We start from the raw sequence: 23,248 nt of genomic DNA on the forward strand, positions 1-23,248 counted from the left end.
GTTCTGGTCGAGGACTCTCCTCCGTCTCAGAAGCACTGTGTTCACTCGGCCTCTCAACCCAGCTTGGGTCTGTCACCTCATCATCCTCCGATCCCTCAGTCTGCTCCCCCCACGGACTTCCTGCCCTGACAACAACTTCATCACTGTCTGACAACCGTGTCTCCTCATCGTCGGACACCTCTTTACACACTTCTTCCACTACGTCAAGAAGGTCATCATCACCCACAGACTGCGACTGGTGGAAAACCTGGGCATCGGAAAATTGCTCAGCAGCAACCGGACAAGTGGTTTGTGACTGTGGGAAGGGTCCAGAAAACAGTTCCTCAGAGTATACCGGTTCAAATGCCAAATTTTCCTGGGAGGGGGCAGACTGGGGGGGAGGAGGCTGAGGTGCAGGAGCTGGAGGAGTGCCGATTTCGGTGACATGGGTGGACTGCGTGGAAGACTGACTGGTGGACAAATTGCTCGAAGCATTGTCGGTAATCCACGACATCACCTGTTCGCACTGTTCTGGCCTCAACAGTGCTCTACCACGAGTCCCAGTAACTTCAGACATGAACCTAGGGAGTGTAGCTCTGCGGCGTTCCCCTGCTCCCTCATCAGCAGGTGGTGTCTCACCCCGCCCAGGACCACGGCCTCTGACCCCTGCAGTAGTTGGACGCCCACGTCCCCGCCCACGTCCCTGCCCTCGTCCTCTACCCCTAGCCCTCGGGTTAAACATTTTGAAAATGAAAGTTATAACTTTAAATTTTTTTTAACTTTTTTTTGTGTTTTTTTGTGTTTTTTACTTTTTAAAACCAAACGATGCTATCCTATTGCTATGGCTATTTTCTAGCCAAGTATGAAAGCACACTGCTATGCCAGATGAGATGACGCTGAGTTGTGAAAAAATAAACGTAAAATAAAAAAGGAAATGGCAGACTGTGCCTAATTGAAATCAAACCCCTAATAAATTTTCCCACTTCGGTCTTTGCGATGGATATGTGCGTCACTAAGCGCTAAACACAACGGTCGCAAGTCTCACTACAAATTCCTCACAATATGGTAGTAGATGCACTACAGCAAGTACAGCCACCAGCAGATCAACCAGAAATAAAATATATATAACGCTATTGTAGGCCTAAGTAAGCCGTTTGGATTCTCCTATGGCTATTTTCTAGCCAAGTATGAAAGCACACTGCTATGCCAGATGAGATGACGCTGAGTTATTAAAAAAATAAACGTAAAATAAAAAGTAAATGGCAGACTGTGCCTAATTGAAATCAAACCCCTAATAAATAGCCCCACTTTGGTGTTTGAGGTGGATATGTGTGTCACTAAGAGCTAAACACAACGGTAGCAAGTCCCCCTGCAAATTCCTCACAATATGGTACTAGCTGCAAATAAAAAAAAAAAAAGTATAACGTTATTGTAGCCCTAAGAAGGGCTGTTGGGTTCTTGTAGAATCACTCCTGCCTAACACTATTCTAATAGAACACCCTAATGCTTTCCCTGACCAGCAGCAGCTCTCTCCCTAGCGGCATCCAGACACAGAATGATCCGAGCAGCGCGGGCAGCGGCTAGTCTATCCCAGGGTCACCTGATCTGGCCAGCCAACCACTGCTATCGACGTGTAAGGGTACCACGTCATGCTGGATGGAGTGCAGAGTCTCCTGGCTTGTGATTGGCTCTGTTTCTGGCCGCCAAAAAGCAAAACGTCGGGAGCTGCCATTTTCTCAAGCGGGCGAAGTATTCGTCCGAGCAACGAGCAGTTTCGAGTACGCTAATGCTTGAACGAGCATCAAGCTCGGACGAGTATGTTCGCTCATCTCTAGAGACAACCTAAACCTAACATTGTAAACTATATTTTTATCTATTTGCATTTAGAGACTTATGGGTGGGTTTTTACTTTGTTTCTTCTTCATTAAGGTTTACTTGTTGTTTAAATATTTACTGATACTCTTAAGGGTCCTGCGTGACCCAATCAAGTGGCTTGCAATACGCATTTTGCATAATTATATTATTAGTACTATGGTATTGTTTATTCCTGTGAAACTTCAACCTTTAAATAAAATTTCAGTTGGAGAAAAAAAAAATTAGCAAACCCAAAACAATTAATGTTGACATAAACCCTTTTTGTAGCTTAAGGCTACAAATTTTTTTTGTATTTTGACATGCGTAGCTTTTAGAGATGGGCGAATTTAAAAAAAATCTGATTTGCCAAAATCACAGAATTTTCCGACAAAATTCGATTCGACCAGATCACGTTAAAAAACAGGCATTTCCTGGCTGCAGAGAACCTGTAGGGTGTTGTAGAACATTGTGCCATGCTGAAATATTACAAAAAGGGAAAACAGCAGATTAGCCTGGGCCGGATTGCCATCCACATAGATAAATAACACCAAATGCTTGGAAAATATGAGTCATATATGTGACAACAGTAATATAGTGAAATATCAATTTGATTAAGTCCAATGCAGTATAAGTTTTACAACACACAATAAAAACAAAGCATGAAGGAAGCAATGTAACGCCACTGAAGGCTGGAGGAAGGTTATACAATCAAGAATACACAAAATGTAAACATAAGACTGCAGCATGAGTACAGCTCACATAATTCCGAGTGAATAAAAAGTAGTAAATACCATACCATAGGATGAGACCACACATGTAAGACTCCGACACGTGTTTCGCTATCGCGCTTTATCAAGGGAGTGAGAAATATGCTGAACTATGCATAGGGAGCGTGGTTTGGTCTTCAAACAATAAGTGGAGCGGGAACGTAGCGTGACAAGGTAACATCTGTGCCAGCTCAAAAGGACCGAGCTGAGGGCCAAGATCCCACTATAACATCACAGAGTGCACTCTTTTTACACTGACATCAGATGATTCCATAGATGAGTGAGTTGAAATCCTGGCCGATCCAAGCCTGATTGATCTTGACAAAGGTCAGTCTCTCCACAGTACGGTTGGACAAGCGGGTTCTCCTTGGGGTAAAGATGGCCCCCGCCGCACTGAACACCCACTCTGATGCCACACTACTGGCCGGGCACGACAGCTTCTGTACTTCAAATTCCGCAAGTTGTGGCCACACATCAAGTTTGGCTGCCCAGTAGTCCATGGGATCCTCTACCTGAGGTAGTAAAGTGTTGTCCAAGTAGGCCACCAAGTAGGGTCTGTTCCATGTCCTGCTGCTACTGGTGGCGGCTACCCTCCTCACTAGGCAGGTGAAGGAAGCTGCTCCTTAAGGACTCCAGACTTAAGTTGCTGCTGATGGAGCTGCTACTGCTCCTACCCCCCCCATCTCCCCACAGCAGCCGTGGCAGTAGTACGTGAGCGATGACTGCCAGGAATCCCTCGGTCAGACCTGACAGAGGATGGACAATGGCGCACATAGGCAGCGGCCAACTGTGTGCACAGTATTTCTCTATAGTATGCCAGTTGTTCCTCCCCAAATACAGATGGGCGTACAGAGATGGGAGAATTTTTCAAAAATTTTATTTGCCAAACTCGAAAAACTTCAATTTGTCCCAATCACATTAAAAAACAGGTATTTCCTGGCAGCAGAGAACCTGTAGGATGTTGTAGAATCATAGGATCATAGAAAGGTAGGATTCCAGCACTCGTTAAAAGGGTAGACAAAACTCTTGCAAGATCCCTAAAAATAGATCTACGCATTCCGAACTTTTACTATTTAGTCCTTACTTATGATCTGGCAGATCATGAGTAAGGACTAAATAAAAAAAAAAGGCCAAAACGCGTAAATCTATTTTTAGGGATCTTGCAAAAGTTTTGTCTACCCTTTTAAACTGATGAAAAAAAACTTCACTGTTTTTAAGATATGGAATAACGTTGCTGGAATCCTACCTTTGTATGATTTTGTGAATTACATGGTCGTCCAACAAGATTCTCTAATTCCGTGCATTGGGGCTGTACAGAGAACATTATGACCAATGCTGTGGACAAATTGTGAGTGAGTGGTAGCTCTGTTATGTTTTTCTTTTTTGTCCCCACAGTATCTCTGTCCTCTCTGCACAGTTATCTGTGCCCGTGCATGCGCAGTAGCTCCATGTCCAATTGCCATCTTGATCAAAACCAAGTGTGTGTGCTCTGCGTAGGTAGCAGTCACAAAGGTGCACAGCTCGTTATATATCCCTGGTCATGTGCTGTCACATAGGTGTGTAGCTCATTATATCCCTGATCATGTGGTGTCACACAGGTGCAGTGCTCATTATATTAGATAGCTCACATGACCAGGGATATGATGAGCCATGCACCTGTGTAAGATCACATGACCAGAGATATAATGAGCCATGCAGCTCTGAGACATCACATGACCAGGGCAAGGCCATGCACCAGTGTGACATCACAGGATATAACAAGCTGTGCACCTGTGTTACAACACATTACCATGGATATAATCAGCCATGCATCTGTGTGACATCAAATGACGAGGAATATAACGAACTGTGCACCTGTGTGACACCATATGACCAGGATTATCACAAACCGTGCACCTGTGTGACATCACATGACCAGGGATATAATGAGCTGTGCAGCTGTGTGACATCACATGACCAGGGATATAATGAGCTGTGCACCTGTGTGACATCACATGACCAGGGATATAATGAGCTGTGCACCTGTGTGACATCACATGACCAGGGATATAATGAGCTGTGCACCTGTGTGACATCACATGACCAGGGATATAATGAGCTGTGCACCTGTGTGACATCACATGACCAGGGATATAATGAGCTGTGCAGCTGTGCGACATCACATGACCAGAGAGCCAGAGAACAGTGAGGAATTAATAACGAAGTTATATTTGAAAATTGTACAACTTTGCATTACACAAGAATATCGATTATTTTCTGGAATTTTCTGAAAGTGAACATCCTGTTAATTTGCATTGGCATCAACTACCTGGTGTTAGTTACTAATGTTCTTCCGTTTCAAAATTTTCTAAACTTTCTTTCTTTTAATATGTCATCATACTGTGCATCTTATATCTCTCTGATTGCTCCTCATGTAGACCTCACAGAAGAACCGGTCATCTCAGATCTTGGGACAGTGATTGCTGGTGTGGAGAAGACAGTGACCTGCTCTCCTCCTGGGAACTGTCCTGCTACATCCTTAACTTTCCAATGGAGGAAGAGTAATGTCCTTGGTATCTGGAGGGAGAATTCATCTAACATAACATTTACCCCAATGCTAGATGATGACAAGACAACCATCACATGTGAGATGTCAAAGTCATGGAGGACAACACACAAATCCATTCCTCTTGTAGTCTACAGTAAGTACAGTTTTACTCTTAGAGAAATCCGTCTTCAGGATAAGGTACCAAAATATTCTTTGGGAGGCCCTCAGATATCCGTAAAATGCTTATCAAATACCAAATACCCCCACAAGTAAAGAGTGTTGGGCTACTATATTGCGATTTTAGACTTATATTTTCTGTTTCCCAGTGATTCCTCATTTTAGTGAAAATGGCCCAGATTTATTAACCCTATTCACCAGCATTCTGGCGTAGATTACACACAAATACATCTGCAAAATGTATTTATGGAGTTTGGAGCAGCAGCCGAGGCTCCGATGACAACAGCAGCCAAGGCTCCAATGACACTATTACAGTGTGCTGGTGGCAATAGGTGTTCATAATAGGCAGCAAGTTCATAATATACTGCAATAAAGATGTGTTGCAGTACATTGGATAAGTGATCAGAGAAAATGTAAAAATTGTGTCACAACATTCCTGATTTGTCAAAATTTATCAAAGGACATCTACTATCAGATTTACTGATGGCAGATTGTCCTCACTAACGTGCTCGTCCCCTTGCCTGGAATGGCTGGATTCTTCTGAAAATAACTTTATACAAATAGCCAAATGAGCCAGAGGCACTCCCCCTTACGTTATTACAGAGCTTTTTGGCTCTGCTGTGTTTTAATATATGCACGCCCCCTTCTTTTAATGAAGACTGGTAACTCCGATCCAGCAGATGCCACCAGCACTCTGCAAGGGGGTAGGTTGATATGCATGTGTGCTACTGGGCTGTGGACTGGAGCACTCTGTAAAGAGGTAAAGGAGAAGGGAAGAACTGCCATTCCTGGAAGGAGAGAACTCCACAGACAGGGAAGAAGGAGGAGGGACTGTGAGCCCATGTAGCCTGGTCCTGCCCTACTACTGAAGACTTCAGCCAAATGGGAGGAACCAGACTACATTAAAAGAAGGGGGCATGCACATATTAAAGGATGTCAGAGCCAAGAGGCGCTGTAGTGTGATAAGCCGGAGCACCACTGGCTAATTTTCATATTTTTATAATGTAATTTTCAGAAGAATCCCGCAATTCCAGAACATGAAAGGAATGAATCCATCCCCTGGGAAACATGCAAGTGAGGACATTCTACCATTATTAGGGCTCATTCAGACGGCCGTCTATGGGGATGTATATGCGGCCGCACATATGTCCCCATAGACGGCAATGGTGGCGCGGTGGCACATGTGTGGCACCATTCAGCACCGCACACTTGGAAAACATAGAGAACGCTGTATCTTTTTTCAAGGGCATACTGCGCGTGAATGAACCCTTAATCTGATGGTAGATGTCCTTTAATGATTATCCCATGCAGTGAACCCTGTAATGGAAAAAACCCATCCAAATACAATTCCCAAAATGGCCTAAATGAAAATGCAAACTGGTCCTACAGAATATGAGACCTTACACAGATCTGTACAGCAAAGTAACGAGTTCAAGTTTTACAAATAATTTTGTTTTGCAAATGTTTTCAAGTAATTAAAACAGAGAGTTAACTATATAGATTTCATATCTCCATGATGGTACTGATCCAAAGAATAAAGAGGAGGTATCATATGGACCACACGGTGAAAGCCATAAATACAAATGGTGGTGACAATGATGGATCGGTATTGTTCAGATGAGAAATTATATCCTTAACCAATGTTCACCTCTGGTAAGGGAGGGTTCATCTGTGTGTATGTAATGAAATGGGAATAGAGAGCAAGTTAAATGTAATTATGAGATTTCAGTCTTATGCCAATGTTTATCCTATATGTTATGTGTGTTCCAGGTCCTCCCGTTATCACTATCACATGGCAGATCACTGGTAAGGTCATACTTATGAATGGTATAATATCATTGTCATTGTATTTCTTGTGTGGTAACAAAACTAAGTGAACTATAATAATAAATTACAAAAATAATAATAATAATAATAAAAATCACACATTGTTCATCAGTAAATGCTCGTGATTGAGTTAAAGCTTCGGTTCTATGTTAAATAGTCAGTGACATTGACCTTTTTGTAGTGCGATCTATTGATGAGCTGGAAACATTGGGAAAGACGTATCTGCAATATTTTGGCGAAGGCCCAAATATCCCATTACTGCAATGAAATCATTTGGTCGTCCAAGTAAGTTGATGCTGCACACGTGCTACAGACTAATATGGGCTGTCGAGGTGCTGTATGGTGACCTTCTCCAATTGTGATTGCCACCATGGGAGTACTCATCTGGGATCGGAGGATTTGACCTCCTCCATCTCTTTTCCATTATTCTTTACTTTTTTTCCACACATGAATATAGATGTATATAGCAAAGTGTGTGTGTGTGGGGGGGGGGGCATGTACATCAGTGCATTACAAATGTCACTACTATCCCCAACCCCCCAGCCTTCCCCTGAATACAAGCAAGATAGGGTAATCACCTCCATGGGGGATGTGAGGCATTTTACACTTTGAGCAGACTCTTTGAGAATTTTCAAAGAATTCTCTCCAGAACTACAGAGAGGTTTATGGCCAACATCGTCATAAGCCAGTGATCTAAGTATAGGCCAATTCAGACAGATGCCAAATACCTTTCTTGGATTGGTGCTGTGGGGCGAACACACACATAGGTCAATCTATTCTGGAGGGCTTGGATTGAGAGATACGCAGAATTCTCAATGGGAGCGTAGTAACTGGGTCATGTTCGGTCTCAAAAGACCCTGCTGGGTCGGATGACACTGGAGCCATTGTTCTGTGACCTCTTATTAAGAAATTAGAATTTGTCCAAGGTCCTGGACAGATAGGAGGTGTTCTAGGGGTGGGAGGGCTTTGTCTACACCACAAATAAAAGCACATGAGCCCCTTAGGTTCTAGAGGTTTGTTCTTAGTTGTTGTTTTTTTGGGTCTCTGTGACAATTGGATTGTCAATAAAGCTGAACTGCAGACGCCTGTGATAACTGTTACAGCTGTTCATTGTAGCCCAAGGATAAAGTACAGTAAATTACCAACATCCAGAGGTCCGTTTGTAAATAGGGGTCGTATGTAAGTTGGGTGTTCTTAAGTAGGGGACCACCTTTACTGTGTGCATATTTTGTATACCCTTTTTTATCTGAAAAGATAGCGAGTCCCGCACACAGACCTGTATGGGGTTTGTCTCTCCATACACCCCAGGACATGCCACATATATGAATGTCACAATAAATGTTTTTTAATTTTTTTTATGCATCTACTCTAGTGTCCCTCTGGGGAATCCATTTTATTGGAAGAAACGTATCAGGACGGGCGGATGTGGGTTGTCTGTTAGGCTTCATTACAAGGTGCTGCCCTTGTAGGGGTGGGACAGGGGTGCTGCCCTTACATGGGGTTCAGGGACAGTAAGTTGTTATAGCCATTAAAATACTCTTCCATGGCTTCAGTACTATCAGCATAATATTGGTGGCCACAAGCCAGACAAAACAAGCGGATCTGGTAAGGAAAAAACTGTATTTTTTTCTCTCCATATTTGCTGGCTGGTGGTCGCTATTCTAATCAGACCTGTCGCTGATTGGTTTGAATAGTTTACTATGTGGTGTATTTTCTTTTGAGCCTTGTGTTTTATGTGGTGTATGTGTACCTATGTAGGTACTTTTTAATGGATACTTAATAAAGATCATGTTTCAGCTTTTATATATAATTTCTGGTGTTCTGCCCTTCTTTTATCTGACAGATGCATATTTTATGTCTGCACTGCACACTTGTGTATTCAATTTTAAAACTTAATTAGTCTCTGCTTGTAGTCTTAATTAATTTGCGCTTCTGAAGAGATTTACATTACCAAGTTTCTTATAGACTCGAAAGTAGGTTTCATCACAGCTTTGCTTTCCTTTTTTTCCAGGCAAAAAAAATAAAAAAATTAAACTAGACACAATCAGAGTGGACGAAGGTGAATCCCTGACATTAAAGTGTTCATTAGAAAGTGACCTGGAACTGAATGTGACCTGGAAAGATGAGAAGAATAATGTTCTCCAGCACGGGATTGTGAAAGAGCTAGAACTGAGACTGGACGACATCACGATATACCAGACCGATGTCTACACCTGCTCAGTGCTGACCGACTATGTGATAAGTACTGCGAGTATCAGTGTAATTGTACCATGTGAGTGTCCTCAGGTGTCAGTAAATAACATTTACCTAAAAAATTACATTACGGATAATAGAAATAATTATACTTATTAGTGTTAACAAATATATTTGTTGATTCGAAACAAATCAAATCTGAATCAAATCTGAATATTTTCTGAATCGCTTTGGGTAAATCTGATATTTACATTAATGATTGAAGTCAAACAGTCTTAAAATGTCCATTGATTTCATTAGACCCTGGTTTCTGTTTGCACCATTTCCGTTAACTGAACATGAAAAAAAAATATTTTAAAAAATGAACGAAAAGACATTTAAATAAAATACTTGTGTTTATACAGGAATAGGAGGAGTTTTCTACCAATTTCTAGGACGCTTCAAGCAACACTTTAGACCGATTCTATTTGTCCCAAATCTAATATTACAAAATATTTGGTGAACCTTTGAATCTTGAATATTTTGCCCATTTCTAATTACTGACGTTAAGACAAGTAACTGTACAATTTTTTTTACAGACCCACCTAGAAATATGGAAATTTCTATTTCATCTAAAGGTAAGTAAACATATTTTAAGACATATTCCATCCTAACATTTTCCCAACATTTGATGTAATAGTAATTTACTGGAGGCAGGGATGTCCTGCAATGTGATGTGCTAATATATCCAGCCTCTGACACAACCTTAAACCACCAGAGGCTGTGGGTGTCAGCTGTATCTTACAGCTGACACCCACCACTAACACCCATGATCAGATATTCCTCCGATCGCAGGTGTTAACCCCCTACATGCTGTGGTCACGCATGACTATAGTGTTTAAGGGGCTCGTGAAGTGTATCGGACCCCCCGAGTTACTTTCTGGGGGGAATTGGTTCCTGTGATGGCAGCCTTTGGGTCTGGCCAGTGCCTCGGGGATGCATGATGTTGCCGGGAGCCTACTCAATGTGTTATATAACACAGTGTAATACATCTATATTACACTGTGTTAATTGAATAAGAGCTGGAATAAGCTAACCTGTAATAAAAAAAAAAAGATTTGAAACAATTAATAATGTTAATAATTAAATAAAGAAAAAGTCACCTAAACACCAATATTCCCTATACATATTATATTAAAGTACAAAAACTACCAAATCACCAAAAAACCCACATATTTGGTATGGTCGCGTCTGTAACAATCTGTACAATAAATTAGATATATTATTTGACCTACTTAGTGAACACAGTAAAAAAAAAAAAAAAAGATATCTGAAAAACTTTCCTAAAATATACATTTTTCAAAAAATCCCTTCATAAAAAAATTCTAAAAAGTGATCAAAAAAGTTATATGCACCAAAATGGTACCACTGAAAAGCCCAACTCAATATGTAAATAAAATAAACCCTAAACCAGCTCTGTGAACCAAAAACTATTGTAACCCCTTTATGACCGGGCCCTTTTGTGTTTTTTCATTTCCATGTTTCACTTCCCACCTTCAAAAATCTATAGCTTTTTTATTTTTACACATAAAGAGCTGTGTAACGGGTTATTTTCGTAATAAAACAATTGCACTTCATAGTGTTGGTATGTAATATTCCATGCCGTGTACTGGGAAGCGGGAGAAAAATTCCAAATGCAGTGAAAATGGTGAAAAACCGCATTTGCGCCGTATGCTTGTGGCCTTGTATTTTATGGATTAAATGACATGTCCACTTTGGGTCAGTGCGATCACGGGCATAACAAATTTGTTAAAGGTTTTATAATGTTTTCATACATTTACTAAAATTAAAACCTCCTATACAATATTTTTTTCTTTATTTTGCCATCTTCTGTCGCTAATAACTTTTTCAGACTTTGGTGTACGGAGCTGTGGATGGTGTCATTTTTTGCAACATTTGATGAGGTTTTCAATGCTGCCATTTGTAGGACTGTACGACCGTTTGTTCACTTTTTATGGAATTTTAAATGTTTTTCAAAATGGCAAGAAAGTGCCATTTTTGACTCCAGGCGCTATTTTCCGTTACGGGATAAAACACGGTGAAAAATCATTATTATATTTTGATAGATCGGGCATTTTCATACACGGTGATACCTAACTTGTTTATGATTTTTACTGTTTATTTATATTTATATGACTTCTAGGGAAAGGGGGGGGATTTACATTTCTTTTATTACAATTTTCTTTTAACTTTTTTGAATTTTTATTTTTACTATTTTTCAGACCAGACCAGAATGGCAGTATATGGGTATTTTCATCCTTATACATTACAATGTGCAATTAGCAATATGTTTCAATAGACTGATTGGCTATGGAGAGGGCTCAGCCCGTGAGCCCACTCCATGCACCCGCACCCAACGTGCACAGTACTATTACGGCGCACGTCGGTAAGGGTTTAAAGTGATGTTTTCGATAAGATGACAAGAAGAAAACAAAAGAGATTTTCTCTCAGACGTTTTCCTCATCCTTGACAACACTTCTACATTGCTCTTTGTCTGCAGATCTTCCAGCAAGTCATCACGTGAATATTAGAGAAGCTGAAACATTGACCCTGGTCTGCAGAGTGGAGGGGAACCCATTGGTCAACGTCATCTGGGTAAAGGGGAAAACTGACGTAGAGGCCCCTAAAGCGAGTAACATAGGATCCCCGGCAATGATAAACGTGACATTCTCGGAGGCTGACGTCTACCGATGCTTTGCATGGAATGTAAATGGATTCAAAGAAAAATGGATTCATGTTGACAAAATAAAAGGTACAATTAATGATATATATGATAAAGGAAACAAAACAAATGTAACATTCCGAAAAAGAACTAAGTTAAAAATGTGCTGTATTTATCCATAGTGATTGGGTGATCTAGTGATTCCAGCCCAACATTGTATAAGGAGCTTGTACTGGAAATTGGAGTAGCTATGACATGTAAAAAAAACCACATGGATAGGTTGAAAATTACATTTTTAGGATGGGGAATATTAACAGTGAAAAAAGAACTGACAATATAAACATGAAGATGTAATCAGTGCGGCAAACAGATGAAATCATAATGTTACGTAGACTATACTAGGAATAACATAGCGGTGGTCCTAAGGGGCATAGAATAGCTTAAAAGAAAAAGAATAACCATGCAATGTCTTAAAACAAGCACTTGTGGGGACAAGTGTAGGGTAAAGTCTCTATGGGAAGAGTCTGTGGACTCTCGGGACCACCGCGGGGGATGATGGTACTAGCCGCAACCCTGGAGCAGAGTCTAAGTCGCCCCTGGTCTTCGCCAGAGCCCGCCACAAAGCAGGATGGTCTTGCTGCGGTGTGGTGCCATCAGGTTGTTCCAAGGGTGCAACTAGCCCGCAGTGGCAGGTAGGAAAACAGGGACCGGACACAGGGAAGGCAGGACCTTGGGAAGGCAGGACCTTGGGAAGGCAGGACCTCGGGAAGGCAGGACTCGGGAAGGCAGGACCTCAGGATGGCAGGAACTCAGGATGGCAGGACCTCAGGATGACCACTGGAATACAGTACCACCACAGGAATACAGGACCGCCACAGGAATACAAGACCACCACAGGAATACAGAACCGCCACAGGAGTACACGAAGGCATCTGGAAACACTGGAGGAACACAGGGAACACAGAGGCATCTGAAAACACTGGAGGAGCACATGGAACACAGAAGCGCCTAGAAATGCACAGGAGGCTTTCACTTCAGTGGGAATGGCATAAAGATCCGGTAGTGAGTGAAAGGAGGTGCGTGATTATAAGGGCGAGCCGGATTAGCCAGCCCCAATCAGAAGGATGCAGGCCCTATAAGGCAGGACGAGCTGTCGTGCGCGTGCCCTAGGAGCGGGAGCGCATGGCCTAGTTAGAGGAAGTGTGCGGCCTGGACAGGACCACAGCCTAGAGCCTGAAGAGGTAAGATTGGCCTGGGGGAATGGGGACACCACGCCACACAGGATGGCATGGGTGTACCCGCGATCTGTACAAAGGATCAGCCGCGACAGTACCCCCCCTTTAGGAACCCTCTTCTCTTCTTCTTCTGCTTCTTTCTCATTTTTTCCATCTCCTCCAATTCATCTTGGTGCCAGAGGCCCTGGAAAAGCCAGAGGTCCTGGAGCAGCTTATGGGAAAGCCTGAGGCCCTGTACTGGCTTCTGGGAAAGCCAGAGTCCCTGGAGTGGCTTCTGGGAAAGCTGGAGGCCCTGGAGTGGCTTCTGGGAAAGCTGGAGGCCCTGGATCAGCTTCTGGGAAAGCCAGAGGCTCTGAAGTGGCTTCTGGGAAAGCTGGAGTCCCTGGAGTGGCTTCTGGGAAAGCCGGAGTCCCTGGAGTGGCTTCTGGGAAAGCCAGAGGCTCTGAAGTGGCTTCTGGGAAATCTGGAGGCTCTGGATCGGTCTCTGGGAAACTCGGACTCCCTGGAGTGGCTTCTGGGAATGCTTGAGGCTCTGGATCGGTTTCTGGGAAAGCCTGAGGCCCTGAAGTGGCTTCTGGGAATGCTTGAGTCTCTGGACCGGCTTCTGGGAAATCAGGAGGCCGTGGAGCGGCTTCTGGGAAAGCCGGAGGCCCTGGATCAACTTCTAGGAAAGGCAGAGGCCCTGGAATGACTTATGGGAAAGCTGGAGTCCCTGGGGCAGCTTCTGGGAAAGCTGGAGGCTTTGAAGTGGCTTCTCGGAAAGCTGGAGGCTCTGGAGTGGCTTCTGCGAAAGCCAGAGGCTCTGGAGTGACCTCTGGGAAAGCCAGAGGATCTTGAATGGCTTCTGGGAAAGCTAGAGGCTTTGGAGCGGCTACTGGGAAAGCCGTAGGCCCTGGAGTGGCTTCTGGGAAAGCCGGAAGCCCTGGAGCGGTATCTGGGAAAGCCGGAGGCCATGTAGTGGCGTCTAGGAAAGCTGGAGGACCTGGAGTGGTTTTTGGGAAAGCCGGAGGCCCTGTATCGGCTTCTGAGAATTCCAGAGGTCCTGGATTGGCTTCTGGGAAAGCTGGAGGCCCTGGATTGGCTTCTGGGAAAGCCAGAGGCCCTGTAGCGACTCTTGGAGCGGCTCTTAGCACACCGGAGACTGGAGTGGCTCATGGCACACCCGAGACAGAAGCGTCTCTTGGCACACTGAAGACTGGAGCGGCTCTTGGCACACAGGATACTGGAGCACTCTTGGCACACCGGAGACTGGAGCGACAGGCGTGGAAGCCGGACCTGAGGTTACTCGAACACGGACCGGATTTTTGCCAGGAATGTGGCAAGGGTAGCCGTGATCGGGTTTCTGCTATCCCAAAGAGGAGTAGCCCAGGCCAGTGCCTTTCCAGAGAGCAAACAGAAGACAAACGCCACCTTAGAGTGTTTGGTGGCGAACTGGGACAGCATTAGTTAAAGGTGCAGCGAGCATTGGGAAACAAAGCTCCTGCACAATTTGGGGTTGCCATCAAATTTGTTAGGCATAGAAAATTTGGGTCTAGACTCTACTGCTGGGAAACATGGAGAGGAGACTAGAGCAGCAGGAGGAGTCGCAGAAGCCTGAAGCTGGGAGTCAATAATCTGTCGAAGAGTGGCAGCGAGTTTGTCTAGAAGTTCTCCTCAGGCATCAGTCTCCTGTGACAGCTGGGCAAAAATGCTCGAAAAATCAGCCAGTAGCTGAAGTGGGTCCTTGGCACAGTCCAGGGCTTTAGCAGGATACATGACCTTGGCAGAGTCCATGGCTGGATCTTTCTGTCACACTTGTGGGGACAAGTGTAGGGAAAATGATGAATACCAATAAGAAAACCCAATTCCAGTATGAATCCTATCACCAAAATGACAATAACATTACTAATATAGGTTTATAGGACAAGAGTCACCCAATAGTTATATACCAGAAACTATGACACAACTTGGAATAAAATAATAATATCAATTTTTATTATCAAAATATAGCAATCAAGACAAGTTATTAAAAACTACATTAAAAATTCCAAAAAAGCACAAAGAAATGTGGTGGTGGTCCTAAGTAAATCAATGTACATACATCTCCAATACCATGTACAAATAGACATGACCAAAATTATACAAATTCATATTACCCACCTGGGCGTGACATCATACAAAATTTCAGAAGAAAGACTTGACCACCACCACAGCACCATGACGAACGTTACGCCGTCGCTTCTTCCTGGGGGTGTGCTGTGGTGTGGTAGGAACAACATATATATACATAATGTGACATAATCATATGACCAAAATAAAACAATGATGCTGCTATTACCTGAAGTAAGAGGACATGGCAGGTGTGCATATTAGCGCATTGGCGCGATCGTCATGCCCGCATCCGGGGGCGAGGATCGGAGTTCCGAAAGATGAATCACGTGCACTTGTGCACGTCATCATGAGCCGGAAGTCCAGGACCGCGCATGTTCTGAAGCAATGCGCAGCTGCTGGCCATGTTAGGTATGGGCAGCAGTATAGGCAAGCTGTATACTGCCGAGAATAAGTGGAGTGGATCTATAATGGTCCAAATACCGCAGGCAGTTTGAGATATCAATGCAGATACTGGTCGGTATATAGCTGTAGGAAATATACACTCACCGGCCACTTTATTAGGTACACCATGCTAGTACCGGGTTGGACCCCCTTTTGCCTTCAGAACTGCCTCAATTCTTTGTGGGATAGATTCAACAAGGTGCTGAAAGCATTCCTCAGAGATTTTGGTCCATATTGACATGATGGCATCACACAGTTGCCGCAGATTTGACATCCATGATGCGAATCTCCCGTTCCACCACATCCCAAAGATGCTCTACTGGATTGAGATCTGGTGACTGTGGAGGCCATTTGAGTACAGTAACCTCATTGTCATGTTTAAGAAACCAGTCTGAGATGATTCCAGCTTTATGACATGGCGCATTATCCTGCTGAAAGTAGCCATCAGATGTTACAGGGTACATTGTGCTCATAAAGGGATGGACATGGTCAGCAACAATACTCAGGTAGGCTGTGGCGTTGCAACGATGCTCAATTGGTACCAAGGGGCCCAAAGAGTGCCAAGAAAATATTCCCTACACCATGACACCACCACCACCAGCCTGAATCGTTGATACAAGGCAGGATGGATCCATGCTTTCATGTTGTTGTACCAAATTCTGACCCTACCATCCGAATGTCTCAGCAGAAATCGAGACTCATCAGACCAGGCAACGTTTTTCCAATCTTCTACTGTCCAATTTCGATGAGCTTGTGCAAATTGTAGCCTCAGTTTCCTGTTCTTAGCTGAAAGGAGTGGCACCCGGTGTGGTCTTCTGCTGCTCTAGCCCATCTGCCTCAAAGTTCGACGTACTGTGCGTTCAGAGATGTTCTTCTGCCTACCTTGGTTGTAACAGGTGGCGATTTGAGTCACTGTTGCCTTTCTATCCGCTCGAACCAGTCTGCCCATTCTCCTCTGATCTCTGGCATCAACAAGAAATTTCCGCCCACAGAACTGCCACTCACTGGATGTTTTTCTTTTTCGGACCATTCTCTGTAAACCCTAGAGATGGTTGTGCGTGAAAATCCCAGTAGATCAGCAGTTTCTGAAATACTCAGACCAGCCCTTCTGGCACCAACAACCATGCCACGTTCAAAGGCCACAAATCACCTTTCTTCCCCATACTGATGCTCGGTTTGAACTGCAGGAGATTGTCTTGACCATGTCTACATGCCTAAATGCACTGAGTTGCTGCCATGTGATTGGCTGATTAGAAATTAAGTGTTAACGAGCAGTTGGACAGGTGTACCTAATATAGTGGCCGGTGAGTGTATATTGGTACAACCTGTCCAAATGTGCTAATCATTATATAGCAAAACAAGTTACTTTTTACTTAAATATTATCAGTAACCATATATACATTGTGCATGAAAATACATTATAATTGCATATAAACAAATAACCTATTTTCTAGCCCCGCAGAAAGTGCAATGATTAGAAATTTACTTAAAGTGACCTGTGCAAGAATAAAATTAAAAATATATAGCAGAATTACAAGAGATTTTTTATATCTAGCATCTATCCACACAATGGTTCTACACACATAAGTGTTACATAAGGTACTGAATATAGTACAAAGTGACAAGTGCATACCTCAAAGAAAAACAAAAGCTTCCCCTGACTGCAACTGTGAACACTACAATAAAAAACTAAATACACATATCATATATTACAATTACCCTATTGACAATGAGATACTAGTACCTATAAATAACAGGTATGAGTTAAAAACTATTATAAAGTGCCAAGTGCTATTGTGTGAACATGTATAACCAGTAAGAGTAAGCAATATTAATTGAGATAGATAAAGTCGACAAATAAAAATGTACTGTAACAATTATATAGTAAAGGGCCCAAACAGAGGGCCAGCGAGCAGTATTTAGTTTTTTATTGTAGTGTTCACAGTCAGGGTTAGCCTTTGTTGTTTTTCTTTGAGGTATGCACTTGTCACTTTGTACTATATTCAGTACCTTACCAGATTACTGTGGGCTGCAGTCACGCCCATGGGCTCTTACCTGCCGGCCATGAGAATATCTCAGACTACTTCTTATGTGTTTTCGAGTATCAAGTCTTGCACAGTTTGCAGATGACATTATTTGATCTATTTCTCTTCCTCCTCAGACGATCCAGTGGAAATTGTGGAGCAGACAGCTAGCGGTATGGATTACTCATCATTCATTTTTAATCCTGTTTGTATCAGTTATCACTTCTTTTTCTACAATTTTCTACCTTTTTAATCTCTTCACATTTTGTTCCTCCAATTTGTTCTATTTTTCCTTTTCATCTTTTATTTCCCCTTCCTCCTCCTCCTTCTCACGCCCCCTTTGTTTCAGTCCTATTTCCCTTCCTTTTTATGGGGTGCTATGTATGCAATGGGATCTGTTGTATGGAGTGTGTAATGTGAGGGTGCACTTTTGCATTTTATAAAACACTGCCTAGTAAAGTATCTTCAAAAATCTAACCAGAAAACACAATTTCCACTTACACCACAAAATTGGCAAAACCTGTTAATCTTCCTGGACCCTATGAAGTTGCAATGACTGAAATCCAATATCCCTATGTGGTCTATATGTGGTACACCATTGAACAACAAGAAGGAAATTTCTTTATCACTAATGTGGAGATGGCAGCAACCTGGTAGGTCACAGAGTGGCACAATGATAGAGTGTGGAGCTGACAATACCAGTCCGTGGTAAAGATGGTAGGAGGCAGATGGAGCAACTGGCAGATGTGTGGCATCAGGCAGGTGGCAGCATCAGAATAGTGGCTGAGGCAGGTAGTTAGAATCCAGACTCATTTCTCAACGTTTTGGGGAGGCGTCGTGGCTGATCTAATCTAAGTGTGAAGGTGGCAGCAGCAGAAGCAGCAGCAGGAGCCCAAATGTGGCAGCAACATGGAAAGCCACAGAGTGGTACTATAATAGAGTGTGGAGATGGTGGCAACCTGGCAAGCCACAGAGTAGCACAATGTTAGAGTGTGGAGGGGGCGTCAGCAGAAGCAACAGGATCTCACAGAGTGGCACCATGATAGAGTGTGAATGTGGTGTCAGCAGGAGCAGCAGCAGGAGCCCACAGAGTGGCAGAATGATATAGTCTGGAGGTGGCAGCAACCTGGTAGGCCACAGAGTGGCACAATGATAGTGTGGAGGTGGCATCAGCAGCAGAAGCAGGAGCCCACAGAGTGGCACAATGATAGAGTGCAGAGGTGGTGTCAGCAGCAGCAGGAGCCCACAGAATGGCACAATGATAGAGTGTGGAGGTGGCAGCAACCTGGTAGGCCACAGAGTGGCACATAGATAGAGTGTGGAGGTGGCGTCAGCAGCAGCAGGAGCCCACAGAGTGGCACAATGATTTATCATGACAAAGGTCATTCTCTCCAAATTACGGGTGGAAAAGTAAGTTCTCCTTGGGGTAACAAGGCCCCACCGCACTGAACACCCGCTCTGATGCCACACTACCGGCCCGGGCAGGACAGTTTCTCTACTGCAAACTCCACAAGTTGCGGCCATGCATCAAGTTTGGCTGCCCAGTAGTCCAGGGGATCCTTTACCTGGGGTGGTAAAGTGCTGTCCAAGTAGGCCATCACCTGCTGGTGCAGGGTCTGATCCATGACCTGCTGCTGGGGGAAGCCAGCCTCCTCACTAGACGGGTGAAGGAAGTTGCTCATTAAGGACAACAGACTGAAGCTGCTGCTGATGGCAGTAGTACAGTCGTGGCACCCATGACAGCTGTGGCAGTAGTATGTGAGCGATCACTGCCAGAAATCCCCCGGTCAGATCTGACAGAGGATGGACATTGGTGCACAAAGGCAGCGACCAACTGTCTTTTCAGTATTTCTCTACAGTACACCAGTTGTTCCTCCCACTCGGCAGCTGGAAAAAAGTCACCCATTTTTGACCGGAAGCAAGGGTCCAAGAGGGTGGAGTCATCCCTATGCCGGATGTTGATGATTCGGCTGTCACTAGTTAGGCAAAGCAGCATGCTGTGGGCCATCTGTGCAAGTGACTCTGAGGGACTCCCGGCCTCCATATCCACAGTATACTGCCACTGTGCTTCTGGGTCATCTGCCTCGTCTTCTACCTCCTCCGGATGCTCCTGCTCCACCTCTCTTGTCACCTGAGTGGAAAAATCACCAGACTCTGCTTGTGCTCCAATGTCCTCCTCCTCCTCCAGTTCAGTCCCCACCGGACTCATGAGATGTAGTCTCTTCTTCTCCAGTGCCCTGACCAGACAGATTTTGCAGCATGAGTTCAAGGACTTGAAGCATTGGGATGACATTATTCATCCCGCGGTCCTGGTGGGCCAAATAACGTGGCCTCTTCAAAGGGCCTGAGCTAACGGCAGGTGTCATGCATGAGCTGCCAGTGGCTGACATCAAAGTTACACTGGGGAGTACTCTTGTCTACTTGCACAATCAAAAATGCATTAATGGCTTTTCTCTGTTCATACAGATGGTCTAACATATGGAGGCTGGAATTCCAACAGGTGGAAACACCGCATATCAGACTATGTTGGGGGAGTCCGTTCTGATGCTACAACTCGAGGAGAGTGTGCTTGGCTTTGTAAGAATGGCTGATGTGCGTGCACAGTGTCCTGGCCATTTTTAGAATGCCTTGCAGATGGGTGGAAGACTTGAAGAACCTGTTGACAACCAGATTGAACACGTGCGCCATGCAGGGCCATGCATGGGCCTTTCCTCCTCGGTGCAACGCGGTCAACATGTTCCTCCTATTATCTGTCACCATGGTTCCTATTTTTAGTTGTCGTGGAGAAAGCCACAGATTGAATTCTTGTTGCATGATGAGGAGCAGTTCCTCCCCTGTGTGACTTTGTTCGTCCAGGCAAACCAGTTGTAAAACTGTGTAACACCATTGTGACCTGCACATGTGGTATGATGGAGAAGCACTTAGACTTGTGGAGGCTGAGGTGGTGTTGGAGAAGGAGGAGGCGCACACTGGTGCAGGAGCAGCAGTTTGACAACGTGCAGGAGAAAGCGGCGTCTCTTGTTCAAGTTGTTGGTGTAGCTGGGAGAGAAGCACATTCACCCAGTGGACCATAAAGGACATGTACTGGCCCTGACTGTAGTTACAGCTCCACACATCTGCGCTGCCGTGCACCTTGGAAGAAACCGATAAGCTCAAGGACTGGCCCACCTTCTGTCCTACATATTGTTGAAGGGCTGGCAGTGCCTTTTTGGAAAAAAAAAATTGTGGCTTGGATCTCTCCACCTTGGTTTGGCACAATCCATTAGTTTTCTGAAGGGTGCACAACTTGGAAAGGGAGGGACTGCAGTACCAACCACTTGGATAAGAGCACGGTCAGCTTCTGCAACTTAGGATGGCTAGACGCATACAGATGTCTCATTGTAATCGCATCGCTCAATGACTGCTGGCCCCATGCAGAGCGAGAAAAAGGAGCATCTGGACTGGGAGATGATGTCAAACAGTTCCCTTCGGCAGAGGTGTTGAAGCCTTTACTGACTGAAATGGCATATGTGCCACTAGGTGCTGCTGCCGCTGTTGCTGCGGCAGCAGGATGGACATCTGTTCCACGTTTCTCCCAGGCCATTGGATGGTGATGCTGCATGTGTTGATGCGGGGCTGTGGTGCCAACGTTAACTCCCTGGCCATGCTTTACTTTCTGCCCACAGATTCTACATATACACACGCTCAGCTCCTCCGGTGTCTTAAAAAAAACTGCCACACCGCCGAGGCGGAGCCCCTGTACCACTGCTTACATGGATCTCCGAAGCGGGGTTTGTACCCCACAGCCATTTGGCTCCCATCCTCACACTGCTGCCACCCTGATGACTCACAGACACAGCCTGCTTTGCTGCCTGACTAGCAAGCATCGATTTGTGTTTCCCTGTCAATGCTATCCTCCTCAACAGTCTTAGAATGCACATAACTTCCCGTGCCCAGTGGATGTCTGCCCCACCTCTTCACTGCCAAGCAGCTGCCGACTGCGTTTAAAGAATTCATCCTCGCTATATAGTGGCACTTAGCCCAGACCACCTTGTAGATCTCTGGCTGAGAGAAATGAAAAGGACAGAGTCTGATTGAGGACAGGTGAGGGCCGCTGACCTGCTCCTGGGCCATGCCAATTAAGGGTTGCATCTGAAAAACTCACGGACTCTCGGCTGCAGTTGTCAGATGTCATCTGGGAGAAGGTGGACTGCTTATTCAACCAATCGACAATCTTTGGGTTGTTTATCAACACACTGCCGCAAGATGTCAACGGCATTTTTGGCCTCACAGAGGCACCTCTGCCGCAACGTCCTCTTACTGTGCTGCGACCTGTGCCTGTTCCACCTGCCAACTCTCTGTTTGACATATTGGTTAATCAACTGATGATTTGACACGGATCTACTTTATTTAACAAAACAAATTGAAATTTGTGGTATACAGAAGCACTAGAACTGACACCCAGGAGCAGAAATTACTACAGAAAATATGTGGATTTCACACAGATTTTTTCCTATTCACTTCAGCAACAAAAAAGAACTGCTATTTGGGGTATACAGATCCCCCAAAACGGACACCCTGGGATTGGAGCAGAAATCACTAAAGAAAGCATGTGGATTTCACAATGATTTCTTCCTATACACTTCAGAAACAAAAAAGAACTGCTATTTGGGGTATACAGACCCCCCAAAACGGACACCCTTGGATTGGACCAGAAATCACTACAGCACAGTGCAGTAGAAGCAGCTGGACGCTACATGCAGTACATGCAGTGTAAAATCACGAGATTTGAAAATCGCTGTCTGTTTTTATAGGGCTGTGTGACATCACATAAGCCTGCCGATCACTGATTGCTTACAGATCTTTCTTAGTACAATCTGCTTGCACATATATTTTTAAAGTGTCCCCAACACATTTGTGGCGCTGCTGCACTATACCAGATGCAACACAAAATTCTGCACATAAAGGGGTGTTCTGGTGCTCAATCGGACCGTGAACCAGATTTATCCTGCAGAGTCCGACTGAAATGTATCACACGGTCCATGTTAAAGGTGCACTAAATAAAAGTTTGTGCACTCTGTCGGGGCAGTGCACCTTATTTTGTCTGTAGCTTGTAGAGTAAGAATCTGCACACTGCTGCTTTCTAGCAGGAAGTGGCGGTGTCTGAGCTGATCTTGTGATGAAGGGGAGGAGGACTGGAGCAAGAGACTACTGCAGTGTGCAGGCAAGAGAAGCTATTAATCCATGTAAGAATACAACTATACTTACCTCCTGTTCTTGATGCTAATCCTAGCAGTGTCCTTCTCTAATCTAGATAGACCGGGATCACCTAGAAATGAAACTTACATTTAGCAGCCCCGAGCGTGGGTACAAGATTCTAATTATGCACAGGAGGTATGCATAATTAGCAGCCCTGAGTACCAGACACCGTCAGGATCAATATCAAGAGGAGC

The 23,248-nt window shown here is 44.4% G+C and overlaps 1 protein-coding gene across 1 annotated transcript in view; it reads left to right on the plus strand.

Annotated features, from left to right (window-relative positions):
* The window catches only part of LOC140134570 (sialic acid-binding Ig-like lectin 14), a 43,095-nt gene that overhangs the window by 15,292 nt on the left and 4,555 nt on the right, over window positions 1-23,248 (plus strand). Inside the window, exons 4-9 of the mRNA XM_072154974.1 lie at window positions 5,018-5,281; window positions 7,075-7,110; window positions 9,143-9,403; window positions 9,903-9,941; window positions 11,864-12,115; window positions 17,954-17,989. Of these exons, the coding sequence (XP_072011075.1) occupies window positions 5,018-5,281; window positions 7,075-7,110; window positions 9,143-9,403; window positions 9,903-9,941; window positions 11,864-12,115; window positions 17,954-17,989 (888 nt within the window). The remainder of the gene's footprint in view (window positions 1-5,017; window positions 5,282-7,074; window positions 7,111-9,142; window positions 9,404-9,902; window positions 9,942-11,863; window positions 12,116-17,953; window positions 17,990-23,248) is intronic.

This window comes from Engystomops pustulosus, chromosome 6 (genome assembly GCF_040894005.1).
Source record: "Engystomops pustulosus chromosome 6, aEngPut4.maternal, whole genome shotgun sequence".
Taxonomy (NCBI): domain Eukaryota; kingdom Metazoa; phylum Chordata; class Amphibia; order Anura; family Leptodactylidae; genus Engystomops; species Engystomops pustulosus.